General features: G+C 40.3%; 1 protein-coding gene across 1 annotated transcript in view; it reads right to left on the bottom strand.

Annotated features, from left to right (window-relative positions):
- Positions 1-8817, bottom strand: part of ppp4r4 (protein phosphatase 4, regulatory subunit 4) — a 72175-nt gene extending 63358 nt beyond the window's left edge. Inside the window, exons 1-2 of the mRNA XM_078234289.1 lie at positions 8670-8817; positions 6279-6352 (exon numbers count right to left, since the gene is read on the bottom strand). Of these exons, the coding sequence (XP_078090415.1) occupies positions 6279-6352; positions 8670-8790 (195 nt within the window). The 5' untranslated portion in view covers positions 8791-8817. The remainder of the gene's footprint in view (positions 1-6278; positions 6353-8669) is intronic.
- Between the last annotated feature and the right edge of the window lie 5412 nt (positions 8818-14229).

The following is a 14229-nucleotide window of genomic DNA, read 5'->3' as shown; positions in this document are numbered from 1 at the left end:
TACAGGCATTTAGAGACGCAAGGACTGATTAGGGATAGTCAGCATGGCTTTGTGAGTGAAAAATCATGTCTCACAAATTTGATTTTATTTGAAGGGGTAACCAAGAAGGTAGATGAGGGTAGTGCAGTTGATGTTGTCTACATGGACTTTAGCAAGGCCTTTGACAAGGTACCGCATGGTAGGTTGTTGCATACGGTTAAATCTCACGGGATCCAGGGTGAGGTATCTAAATGGATACAAAATTGGCTTCTTGACAGAAGCCAGAGGCTGGTTGTAGAGGGTTGTTTTTCAAACTGGAGGCCTGTGACCAGCGGTGTGCCTCAGGGGTCAGTGCTGGGTCCACTGTTATTTGTCATTTATATTAATGATTTGGATGAGAATATAGGAGGCATGGTTAGTAAGTTTGCAGCTGACACTAAGATTGGTGGCATAGTGGACAGTGAAGAAAGTTATCTTCAATTGCAACGGGATCTTGATCAATTGGGCCAGTGGGCTGACGAATGGCAGATGGAGTTTAATTTAGACAAATGCAAGGTGATGCATTTTGGTAGACTGAACCAGGGCAGGACTTACTCAGTTAATGGTAGGGCGTTGGCGAGAGTTACAGAACAAAGAGATCTAAGGGTACATGTTCATAGCTCCTTGAAAGTGGAGTCACAGGTGGACAGAGTGGTGAAAAAGGCATTCGGCATGCTTGGTTTCATCGGTCAGAACATTGAATACAGGAGTTGGAACGTCTTGTTGAAGTTGTACAAGACATTGGTAAGGCCACACTTGCAATTCTGGTCACCCTATTATAGAAAGGATATTATTAGACTAGAAAGAGTGCAGAAAAGATTTACTAGGATGCTACCGGGACTTGATGGATTGAGTTATAAGGAGAGGCTGGATAAACTGGGTCTTTTTTTCTCTGGAGCGTAGGAGGCTGAGGGGTTATCTTGTAGAGGTCTATAAAATAATGAGGGGCACAGATCAGCTAGATAGTCAATATCGTTCCCAAAGGTAGGAGAGTCTAAAATTAGAGGGCATAGGTTTAAGGTGAGAGGGGAGAGATACAAAAGTGTCCAGAGGGGCAATTTTTTCACAGAGGGTGGTGAGTGTCTGGAACAAGCTGCCAGAGGTAGTAGTAGAGGCAGGTACAATTTTGTCTTTTAAAAAGCATTTAGATAGTTACATGCTAGAAGTTAGAAATAGGAAAGGAGCGATCACATTGTTAGGAGTTGTCTATAGGCTCCCAAATAGTAATAGAGATGTGGAGGAAGAAATTGCAAAGCAGATTATGGATAGGTGTGGAGGTCACAGGGTAGTTGTCATGGGTGACTTTAACTTTCCAAATATTCATTGGAACCTTTATAGGTCGAATAGTTCGGATGGGGCAGTTTTTGTACAGTGTGTGCAGGAGGGTTTCCTGACACAATATGTGGATAGGCCGACAAGAGGTGGGGCCACATTGGATTTGGTACTGGGAAATGAACCGGGCCAAGTGTTAGATTTGGTTATGGGAGAGCACTTTGGAGATAGCGACCACAATTCGGTGTCTTTCGTTATTGCAATGGAGAGGGATAGGGCCATACGGCAGGGCAAGGTTTATAATTGGGGGAGGGGTAATTATGATGCGATTAGGCAAGAATTAGGGAGCACAAGATGGGAACAGAAACTGTCAGGGAAAGGCACAAATGAAAAGTGGAGCTTGTTCAAGGAACAAATATTGCGTGTCCTTGATAGGTATGTCCCTGTCAAGCAGGGAGGAAATGGCCGAGTGAGGGAAACCATGGTTCACAAAAGAGGTTGAATGTCTTGTCAAGAGGAAGAAGGAAGCGTATGTAAGGGTGAGAAAACAAGGTTCAGTTGGGTCCATTGAGGGTTACAAGTTAGCAAGGAATGAGCTGAAAAAAGGGCTTAGGAGAGCTCGGAGGGGGCATGAGAAGTCCTTGGCGGGTCGAATCAAGGAAAACCCCAAGGCTTTTTACTCTTATGTAAGGAATAAAAGAATGACCAGGGTGAGGTTAGGGCCGGTCAAGGACAGTAGTGGGAACTTGCGCATAGAGTCAGAAGAGATAGGAGAGGCGATGAATGAATACTTTTCTTCAGTGTTCACCAAGGAGAGGGGCCATGTTTTTGAGGATGAGTGTGAGATACAGGCCGATAGGCTGGGGGAGGCAGATGTTCTGAGGGAAGGTGTATTAGCAATTTTGAAAAACCTGAAGGTCGATAAGTCCCCTGGGACAGATGAGATATATCCTAGGATTCTTTGGAAGGCAAGGGATGAGATTGTAGAGCCTTTGACTTGGATCTTTGCGTCCTCACTGTCCACGGGGATAGCGCCAGAGAACTGGAGAGTGGCGAATGTTATTCCTCTGTTCAAGAAAGGAAATAGGAATGGCCCTGGTAATTATAGGCCGGTTAGTCTTACTTCGGTGGTCGTTAAGTTAATGGAAAAGGTCCTGAGGGATAGGATTTACGACCATTTAGAAAGATGCAGCTTAATCCGGGATAGTCAACACGGATTCGTGAAGGGTAAGTCTTGCCTCACAAATTTGATTGAATTTTTTGAGGAGGTAACTAAGCGTGTCAATGAAGGTAGAGCAGTTGATATCATATACATGGATTTTAGTCAGGCGTTCGATAAGGTCCCCCATGGTTGGCTCATGAAGAAAGTAAGGAGGTGTGGGATAGAGGGAAATTTGGCTGATTGGATAAGTAACTGGCTATCTCATAGAATAAGCTCCCTATCTCATAGAAGACAGAGGGTGGTGGTGGATGGAAAATTTTCAGACTGGAGACCAGTTACCAGCGGTGTACCACAAGGATCAGTGCTGGGTCCTCTGCTGTTTGTGATTTTTATAACTGACTTGGAGGAGGGGGCTGAAGGGTGGATCAGTAAATTTGCGGATGACACCAAGATTGGTGGAGTAGTGGATGAGGTGGAGGGCTGTTGTAGGCTGCAAAGAGACATTGATAGGATGCAGAGCTGGGCCGAAAAATGGCAGATGGAGTTTAACCCTGATAAGTGCGAGGTGATTTATTTTGGTAGAACAAATTTGAATGCGGATTATAGGATCAAAGGTAGGGTTCTGAGGAATGTGGAGGAACAGAGAGATCTTGGGGTTCATATCCACAGATCTCTGAAGGTTGCCACTCAAGTGGATAGAGCCGTGAATTAGGTCTATAGTGTGTTAGCGTTTATTAACAGGGGGTTTGAGTTTAAGAGCCGTGGGTTTATGCTGCAACTGTACAGGACCTTGGTGAGACTACATTTGGAATATTGTGTGCAGTTCTGGTCACCTCAGTATAAGAAGGATGTGGAAGTACTGGAAAGAGTGCAAAGGAGATTTACCAGGATGCTGCCTGGTTTGGAGGGTAGGTCTTATGAGGAAAGGTTGAGGGAGCTCGGGCCTTTCTCTTTAGAGCGGAGGAGGTTGAGAGGCGACTTAATAGAGGTTTACAAGATGATGAGGGGGATAGATAGAGTAGACGTTCAGAGACTATTTCCTCGGGTGGATGTCGCTGTTACGAGGGGGCATAACTATAAGGTTCGTGGTGGAAGATATAGGACGGATGTACGAGGTAGGTTCTTTACTCAGAGAGTGGTTGGGGTGTGGAATGGACTGCCTGCTGTGATAGTGGAGTCGGACACTTTAGGAACTTTCAAGCTGTTATTGAATAGGCACATGGAGCACACTAGAATGATAGGGAGTGGGATAGCTTGATCTTGGTTTCGGAAAAGGTTCAGCACAACATCGTGGGCCGAAGGGCCTGTACTGTGCTGCACTGTTCTATTCTATGCTCTGTTCTATGGGTACAATGGGTATAGAGGGATATGGGCCAAATGCAGGCAATTGGGATTAGCTTAGGGGTTTTAAAAAAAAGGGTGGCATGGGCAGTTGGGCCATAGGGCCTGTTTCCATGCTGTAAACCTCTGACTCTATGACATCGGTGAACCAGATGGGTTGTTAGTTTCATGGTCACCTTATAGAGGCTAACAGGAAGAGTATCTCGTTTACTCTCCTATCCTAATTTAGTCTTTTATCAGGTCCTTTGTTGAATTTTAAAATCATGCGACTCCTCGGGTTCATTGTTCTTTTTGGCAACATTGCAAGCCTCTTGCTTCAATCGAATTTCATCGTTAACTCCTCCTGTTAGTCATTGTTAGACCATTTTCCTGTGGGGTTTTTAACTCCATGAGGGAATGCATAGTCATTGGAAATTATGAATGAATTCTTCAAAATAATTCTGTTAAATTACCTTGTGCTAGTCTGGGGATGTTGAAATAACCAAAATACTGCAACAACATACAGAAAAGGGCACCTGTAATTAAATCTACTCTCAATCATCAGTCAAGTGATGGAAGGTGCAGTCGATGGCATTATCAAGCGACAATTACTCAGCAACAACCTGCTCACCGAAGCCACTTGGCTTCTGACTCCATTACAGCACTGGTCCAAACATGGACAAAAATACCAAATTCCAGAGCGAGGTGAGAGTGTCTGCCCTTGGAGTCATTTGTCACCTGTGGCTCAGCTGATAGCACTCTCTGCATCACAATGTTCTGGGCAAAAGTCCCAGCCAGGGATTTGAGCACAAAACAATCAAGGGTGACACTCCAGTGCGGTATAGAATCTTTCACATAAGGCATTCAAGCCAAGGGACCGTCTTCTCTCTCAGATGGGCAGAAAAGATACAATGGCACCATTTCATAGGTAGAGGTGCCCTTATTATTTTCATTTATCCCTCAGTCAACATCACAAAATACAGATTATCTGATCATTATCACATTGGTATTTCAGGAGCTTTCTGGGTGCACACTAACTGCTGCCTTTCCTACATTACAATAATGACTACACTACACTTCAAAAGTACATCAGTCGCTGAGACACCCAGTGGTCGTGAAAAGCACTATATAAATGCATGTCTGTCTTTAGCATTTGGCTAAGTGTGATATCAAGCAGCCCGAGTAAAACTGAAGTCAGTGAGAATCAGGGTGGAAAACTCTCCATTGACTGGAGTCATACCCTGCACACAAAGATGGTTGTGATTGTTGGAGGCTAATTATCTCAACACTGGGACTTTGTTGCAGATATTCCTGATGGTAGTGTCCAAGTCCCAACCACCTTCAGCTGTTTCATCAGTGATCTTCCCAGCAGTATAATGTCAGAAGTGGAGATATTTATGATGATTGCACAATTTAAGTTCCACTTGCAGCTCCTCATAATGAAACAGTTTGTTTCAGCATGCAACAAGTCCTGAACAACATTCAGGCTTGGGCTGATAAAGTGGTAAATAACGTGTGCATCATAATGGTGCCAGACGAAGAACATCTCCAACAACAGAACACTTCGACCTCTCCCCTTGATTTCCAATAGATTTATCACCATTAATTCCACCCCTCCCCACCCTTTTAACATCCTGGGGGTTACTATTGACCAGAAACTTAACTGGGCCAGCCACAAAAATAATATGGCTATAAGAGCAGGATAACAGGTATGAGCAATGAGCAACTAATTTTCTGATAACCCCAAACCTGTCCGTCATCAACATGGCGCAAATCAGAACCATGTTGAAATGTTTGCCTGGATGAATGTTACTCCAGCAAAACTCGAAGTCTGACACCATACAGAACAAACCAGCCTGATTGATTGGTACCCCATCCACCACCTTAAACTTTCACTCCCTACTGTGGCTGTAGTGTATACAATTTATAGATGCATCGCACCAAGGTTTCTTCAACTGCACTTTTAAACTCATAGCCTCTCCTGCCTAGAAGGGCAAGGGAAGCAGGCAATTGGGAATACTATCATCTGCAAGTTTACCCCCAAGTGAGAGACCAATCTGACTTAGGAATACATCACCATTCCTTCAGCATCGCTGGGCCAAAATATCTCCCTTCCTAACAGCATCATGGGTGTACCTATACCACATGGACTGCAGTGGTTTGAGAAGACAGCTCAATGCCACATTGCCAAGTGCAATTATGACCACATACACCAAGGGCGGCATTGCCTCCTTCTGTGCTGCATTATTATTTGAAACATTTCTGCTTCAACAATAACAAGCAGAAAATCCATGATTTCTGGTATGAGTGACCAGTGATACACTTCAATATCATTATAGTCATTCTGAGTGCCTCAGACTCTGTTTAATCCGAGTTCCTGCAAATATATAAAAATATTTCATAAAGGTGATAGTACATTACATATATTCATAAAGATATATATGCTTATATGGAATCAATAAAGTGTACCTATATACATGTAGGTTATTTTACTTTTTTACGTTACCTCTTGCCTGATGGTTTCCTTTGGTAAAGCATTGATTACAGTCAGGAGGGTTTCCAACCAGGCATTGCTGACCACTGGCCAAAAAAAAAGAAAACATTAAAACTTTGATAAAGTAACTTAAAATTATTGGTTTCATATATTGCAAAATCAGCTCTACTGCACAATCCTACAAGCTAATCTAAGAGCCCTGATTGTTGCATGCATAAAAACTATTGATTTTTTTATATCCGGAAAATAAATACCTTTACGGTAAAGAAACAAAAGAGTGTGATATTTGGCAGTCCTCATTACTTGGCTCAGTTTGTCAGCCTAATAAAAGCAGCACTTACTATTATTACAAGACAGACCCGATAGGCTTAAGAATGTAGCTTTGGAGTGACTGTCTTTAATACTTCAAATATGCGTTCCTACAATGGACAATGACAGATTGTTTTGGACAACCTAGTTCCAAGAAATGAATATTTTGAAACTGTCTTTGGTAAAGTTAGTGATGTTTCAGGTACAAGTCAACTGGGAAGTAGGATTGCGGGGACATAGAGAGGTGATAATAGTTGCAAAAATGATACATCTATTAGAGAAAATATCAATTTATAATGTAATCAGCTGGATATATATTGAACTTATTGAAATGAGCACTTTCCCTAAGCAAAGGCCTCTGGTTTACAGCAGCTACTACATTGCATTTATGAAAGACACAAGTTGCCTTTATGGAGACAAAGTACTCGGAGAGAAGTCCCATCTCGCTCCCGGGTGTAGGAAAGATACTAGACTTTTTATTAGTCAGAGAGACTGCCACAGGGGCAAGAGCTTTACCACATCTCTCTTCATTCTGAAATCCTTTTCATTAAAGCTAAGCTGTACGTGATTTGAAGAATCCACCAGAAGACCTCATCTCTACAAACCGAGAGGTTGTAGAGAGAGAATTCTGGACCAACCAGCCACAACTGCTCCACGGTGGAAAGGGACCCTTCAGGGGTAAGTAAGACTCTGTACAATCCATGAATATTTTTGGTCTGACTTTACTTGTTCCTTGGCCACAGTTTTAAGCTCCAATATTCTGCAGAGTTTTATTTCTTTATTGCATGTGTGGGGTGGGATTGTGCGCGCTGTTTTGGACACATTCGTACATTTTAAACCTGCTCGTTAATTTCTACATCTGTACTCGAGTGAGTTTCAGCAATAAAACTGACTATACTTAACAACTTAAAGAATGTGACCAGCTTATTTCTTGGACTGAGCTATACACCATTGAATATCCATTAAATTGGCAATATCACATCTCCTTTAAATTCAAACCCTAGTTATAACCAACTCAGGAGTGGGACAGTGAGGAAGCGGTTCACCCCTGTTAACCTGGTCATAACATATCCCAGGTGTAAAACATAGAGCAATAATGTTAACTTTAAGATATGATTTCCAACTATCATTTCAAAAAACTCACATCTGGGTTTGAATTATTGTTTTCACATTTTTTTTAACTTTAGAGGTGGCCAGTTAAAGCGAATTGTTCCAAAGAGCATAGGAAAACACAAAATGAGAAAAAACTACTTGTTTGATAAGCTTTCTCTTGAGGTTCAATGTACTCTGTCATCGACTCTATCTGCTTACTTAACTGCCTCAGAGAATGTGACCAAAAATACTCCAATTTATATAGTCAAGTCAACTCTGGAATATTTATCCATTCTTCATCTCAACAAAGCCAACCTGCATTGATGCACTCACTTCTTCCTTGACAGGAGCCATTGTGAAGTGTTTATTTATAATTTTACTTACAATCGCTGATTCTTCCCATTAAGCAAAAATTATTCAAATTTTTGAAAATTACATGCAATGCTGTAACAACTCAAATTTTAACTGGAGAAACCTTTTCATCCCCCCACCACCCTCCCCTTCTTTGTTTGTAGACTGTCAGAAAACTTTCATCTTTGAGCAAGCATTTAGTCACCTCCCTAGTAGCCACTTCTTTGGCTCAGCATCTGTTTTTACATCTGAACTGCCTTGAGACTTGCTCTGCATTCATGGCATTGTATAAACGCAAGCTTTTGAGAGATGAATGTATATATAGATATTTGCCTCAATCCACAACTGACCTGTTACATTATAATATACTGGTGTATTTGATATCAGTGTTTTAAATACCAACACAAAAATGTACGGTATAGGTTGAAAACCTCTCCCTATTCTATTTTTGTGCTTTATCATACTTTTTCTGGAAATGATCATTTGTAAAGCTGTGGCAGAACTTATTTTTCAGCTCCACAATTCTTTTGTTTTTAAAGAAAAAGACTAAAAGACACATAATTGATTTTGAATCATGCTATTATAAAATGTGTAATGCTGAAGAACACAGCTCAGCATTTTTGCTTAATAACTAAACTGCAATGAACTGACCTGTGTCTCTGTGATCCAGGTTTGCCAATATGATTGGGAGAAAGGAATGGATATAAGCTGCAATGGAAACTAACTCTTCTTGTAAGATGGTAAGGAAAGAAACTGCAGCAGCTAACTGCATCTCCACCCCCGCAACATGCAGTACCTCCTACAATAGAGAAGTCTACATGAGAAAAGATTGTTTATTCATTTGCTGGAAAATAGCTTGGTTCACATTATTTTCCAGACACTATAAATACATATTTAAAGAAATAGCATAGCATGATGTCTTAGCATTTTGTAAAAACTTAAAGGAATGCTTGGCACTGGCGGTTAATAATTATAATATTTTTATATATAATATAAATATACACCTATTTTTGAACACTAACATTTTACAACAAAATTTCCTTTCTAATAAAATCTAAATGTCAAAAATAATTAATGTAACTATAATTTTTAAATGCTCTAATGGAACCTACATATTTTACATTTAATATAAGCATTGTTAGACATCAAATATGATGATTTAAAATGGTCATTATAGAATGATCTTCTTCTCCATGTAGGTCACATGTATATTTATTCTTGGTATTTTAACAAGCTGCTACTGTACCTGCAGGTGAAACATCTCAATAGGTGATATCTCACCTGTAGGAAAATTGAAACCTTTCCTTCATTGCATAATTTAGGATTCATTTTAACTGTATGAAATAAACAGATCTTGCTATCTGGCCATAAATTCTGCTCAAGTACATTAAATTGCTGACAGGCAAAGTAAAATGATAAATTCAAACTATCTGAAGTTCCAGTAACACAGTATCAGTAATTGGCAATTATTATATTTTGTGACGATTTTCTTTCTTTCAGTGTTCATATACGGATGTTTCACCTATCAGGTTGACTGAAAAATAAAGGATTCAAATGTTGGATACTTATCAATAGTCCTTTTAACAGTTGGAGCTGCTAATCCAGCATTACAAAATGTACATTTTGCTTATAACTAATTCCCGATAATAATACAAGCTGCATGGGCATTGGACTTTTATAAGTCCATTGAACCCTTTTTATAATTGCAGATTAATTAAAAGTCATCGACACTTAAATCAGAGCACACAGATTTAGGGTGATTGGTCCAAGAACCAAACACGACATGAGAAAAAATACTTTTATATAGCAAGAGGTTACGATCTGGAATGTACTGCCTGAAAGGGTGGTGGAGGCAGATTTAATCATATTTTTCAGAATGGGAACGGGATAAGCACCCTGAAGGGGAAAATAAAAATCGCAAGGCGAGAGGGAAAGGCTAGTGGAGTGGAGTTGGCTACATTGGTCTTGCAGAGAGCTGGCTTGGGCCTGATGGACTGAATGATCTCCTTCTGCCTTGCAACCATGCTATAAATTCTATGATATGCTTTTTATTTATTTATGATACCTCAAGCATTAACAATTACATTATAACCCACTCAATTTCAAAAAGTTGGAATTATTATGTATTAATTTCTTTAGATCTTTCTGAAAGGAATTCAGTCTGGTCGTGCCCATAATTGTACTATAACAAATAGAAAATGATTTTTAAAATTAGCAGGATGATATTCCAAGTAGTGTTCTAGCAGTCAGATATCTATTATTATTTGTGTCACAGATAGGTTTACATTAACATTGCAATGAAGTTACTATGAAATTCCCCTAGTCGTCATACTCTGGCGCCTATTTGGGTACACTGAGGGAGAATTTAGCACAGTCAATGCACCTAACCAGCACATCTTTTGGATATTGGAGGAAACCAGAGTACCTGGAGAAAGCTCACGCAGACACGGGGAGAACGTGCAAACTCCACAGTGACCCAAGCCGGGAATCGAACCCAAGCTGAGAATCGAACCCGGGTCCCTGGCGCTGTGAGACAGCAATGCTAACCACTGTGCCACCATGCCACCCCACAGGATATATAGTTGAAGTGGAGACAATTGCTCAGCTGTTGGAAAGAACAGAGGAGTGGGATTGATTGGATAATTCTTTCAAACAGCTTCCTTCTGGGCTGTATGATGCGAGTCAGCATGCAGTTCCTAATGCTGGATGCAGCACGCAGCCAAATAAAAACTGACTGCTTATCATAAAGGTATGGCATTTTTGATGAATGGATTTGTCAGAAGTATAATATGGTGGATTCTAAAACTAATCAGTTCTAACTTATCTTAGCCACTTGCTGTATAAAAGTTATTTAAAATTAATAGAAAATATATGACACTGCCTTCACAAAAGGGAAGCATCCAAAGGAAGCTCTATATCAACTGGTTTGAAGGAAACTTATGGCTGACAAATATTCTGAAATGTACAGCTAAGAGAAATCCCTTGGTATAATTTACCACTGCCCATTTCTTAAACTGGAGGTAGCTGGGAGTTGAGTTCCAGCAGAAAATCCAACAAGTTCTTCAGTAGATAGTCACTGGCATTCGTGAGTAATGAACAGTGTTTATGATGAATATCAACAAATACCAAACACAATTTTTGTTTTAGGGAATGCTTGACAAATTGCAACTAGTAAATAAAGAATCAAAAACAGTGAGAAGAGTAACCAAATGATTCCAATGAGTATCGATGATTTGCTACGAGTCAGCACCAAGCTCACTATATAATGGCTATTGATCGATTCTTACAGAATCTTCCTAGAACAAAAAAGTTTCAAAGAATGTTTCCCATATCCCTGTGTCAACACTTTGATACAGCTACCCAATTATTGCCATTATCCTGTGCTTTTCCCGTAGCCCTGTGATTTTTCACAGCTAAGTGGTTATGTCACTGTCTTAGTAATCTAGGGGTGGGATTTTCCAGCCCTTCCCACCGGTGGGATCTTCCTGTCTGCAGAAAGTGTTCCTCTGCAGCAGGTTCCCCGGTGGCGGGACAGGTGAGCCACGCAAAACTTCCTAAACATCGGTGGGACCGGTACATGTCCCATCTGCTCCAGAGCCTGTTGCAATGTCCCAAGAATCCAAAGGCCCCCCCCCCTCCGTCTTGCACCCTATATCTCCAGCCACACATTAATCTGCTTTATCCTCCTATTTTTATACTCACGCATGGGTGTAATCCAGGGGATACAAAAACAAAATGACCATGGGATTAATGGTGAGAAAACTGTAGACTGCAGGCAGGTATCAATGGACTGGTCAAGTAGGCAGCAAAATGGAAATCAATCTAGAGAAGTTTGAGGTAATGCATTCGGGGAGGGAACCAAAGGCAAGGGGATACAAAATAAATGGCAGGATTCTGAGAAATGTAGAAGAACAGAGAGACTTTGGAGTTTTTGTCCACAAATTCCTGAGGTTGTGGGAGAGATGGAAAGGTAATTAAGAAGATGTATGGCATACTTCCCTTTATTAGCCAAGAGATTGAATACAAGAGCAGGAAGGTTACGGTAGAATTAACTAGGCCATAGCTAGAGTACTGTGTACAATTTTGATCACCACATTACAGGAAGCATGTGGTCACACTCAAGTGGGTACAGAGGAGATCAACAAAGTTTACCAAGAACAGAGAATTTTAGCCATCAGCAAAGATTGGATAGGCTACAGTTCTTTTCTTGGGAACAGGTGAAGCTGACTAGAGATTTAATTAAGGTATATGAAATCATGAGGAGCCTAGACAGAGTGGGTAGAAAGGACTATCTTCCTTATCAGAGAGCTCAATAATCAGAGGTTTTATATTTAAAGTAATTGGCAAAAGGATTAGTAGGGAGTTGAGGAGAAATATTTTCACACAGTAGGTTATAGGGTCTGTAACTCACTGCCAGAAAAGGTCAGAGGCAGAAATCTTTGTTGCATTTATAAATAACGTGCATACACTTGAAATACTGTAATCTACAAGGTGACAGACCAATGCTGGAAAGGGAGATTAAACTGGATAGATATCTTTCAATCAGCACAGAAACATTGGGCAAATGGATTCCATTTGTTTAATAAATCTTTATGAGGGTATGAGGACTTGAGTTTGATGGCTTGGGTGGTGACTGAAGTACAAATTACGTTAAACTCCCACAACTGCATCAATCACCCCATGAGCACCAATCCTCATCATACACCTCAGTGGGTTCAATAAATACTGGCACAAGGACACATTTTCACAAGTGACTGTCTACCATTGTCGAGGCCCATAATTTGTTTCAATCCTATTGACACTGGAAAAGTCGCTCTTTTAAGCGTGAAGATGGCACAATTAAGTTCTGGTTTTGAAATAAAGAGTGGGAGAAGAAAGAAATATTTACAGCTCAGAATAATTCTGTTTTTCTGCTTAAAGGGAGCAATGATTGAAGAGCTAGACAGTAGTAAGGCAATAGACTTTCAAGCGTCTTTGAAATTCGAACCTTTCAGGTGCCAGTTTGTGCTTTGACATTGAACTATCTAAAAATATCTACCGGGAAATTAGGCATGGCATAGAATTTAGTGGGCTACCAATGATTTTAATTTGGCTGAGCAATAATTTCTGAAATGGTGGGGTCAGATATGCAATGTTGATTACAGCACATTAGCTGATTTCACTTGGCCTTACGAGGTGCATTTTCACGTCATTATTTTCAATTATGCAAAAGTTGATTCTTCGTGGATAAGTTGCAACTTACTCTGATTTTTGGCACCACTCTTCGAATCGTTTCCGAAGTATTCTGTCGCATCAGGTTTGGTAGATTAACAACAACACTGGTTCGCTGCACATCTTGGCCAGAACTGCAAACAAAACAATTGCACTTACACCTTCAAACTGAACATCGATCGGACAGATACTACAAAAGCAGGCTGTGCATTTGTGGACATGTGTGCACGCGCGTGAGATAAAATAATTTAGCCCCATCAAAAACGGGCATCGTATAACACCACATTGACCAACAAAGCAAACAGTGAATGGTAATTCAGTTTGAATGCAAGTACTGCGTTTCTAAAATTATGGAAAAAATTTCCAGCACATCAGACAGCTTCTGCGGAGAAAAAAATAATTAACGTTTCAGGTCAATGCCTTCATCAGAATTCTAGTGAAATGTTATCGGCCTGTAATTGTCTCTCCATCGATGCTGCCTGACCTGCCGAATATTTCCAGAATTTTCTGTTTTTATTTCAGGTATCAGCAATATTTTTCTTTTCAATTGAATTGTCAGTACATTTTGTTACCTGTAAGAAGTGGCACGACTTTAATGTTACAGTTACAGATTCAATCACCTACAGATGTTCATTCACCTTTACATTTAATTAAAAACTAAAGTAAATGTAGGTATCCTTGAACTGAAAAGGATCAGGGTAAATTGCCACTCAATATCCTCAATTGAACCTTGACCTGTGAAATGAAGAGTAATTGTCACTAAATCAAAAAACAATAATCTACTGATGGGGGATCATAAACCACATGGACAAAAATAATCTGACAATCGATTTGTTTTCTATCTTACTGACAGCTTTCCAACACTGACAAATCACTACTGTGGCAATCGATAATGTTTTTAAACTAATGACATTAACAGCAGCCATCTGGATGTACCGGATATCTTTATTGAAGCACTGCTGCATGTCTTTAAATCTGGCAGGTTCTACCTCACAGTTAT

Source organism: Mustelus asterias, chromosome 18, assembly GCF_964213995.1.
Source record: "Mustelus asterias chromosome 18, sMusAst1.hap1.1, whole genome shotgun sequence".
Taxonomy (NCBI): domain Eukaryota; kingdom Metazoa; phylum Chordata; class Chondrichthyes; order Carcharhiniformes; family Triakidae; genus Mustelus; species Mustelus asterias.
The sequence above is the reverse complement of the archived record's forward strand: the minus strand, read 5'-3'. Positions and strand labels throughout refer to the sequence as shown.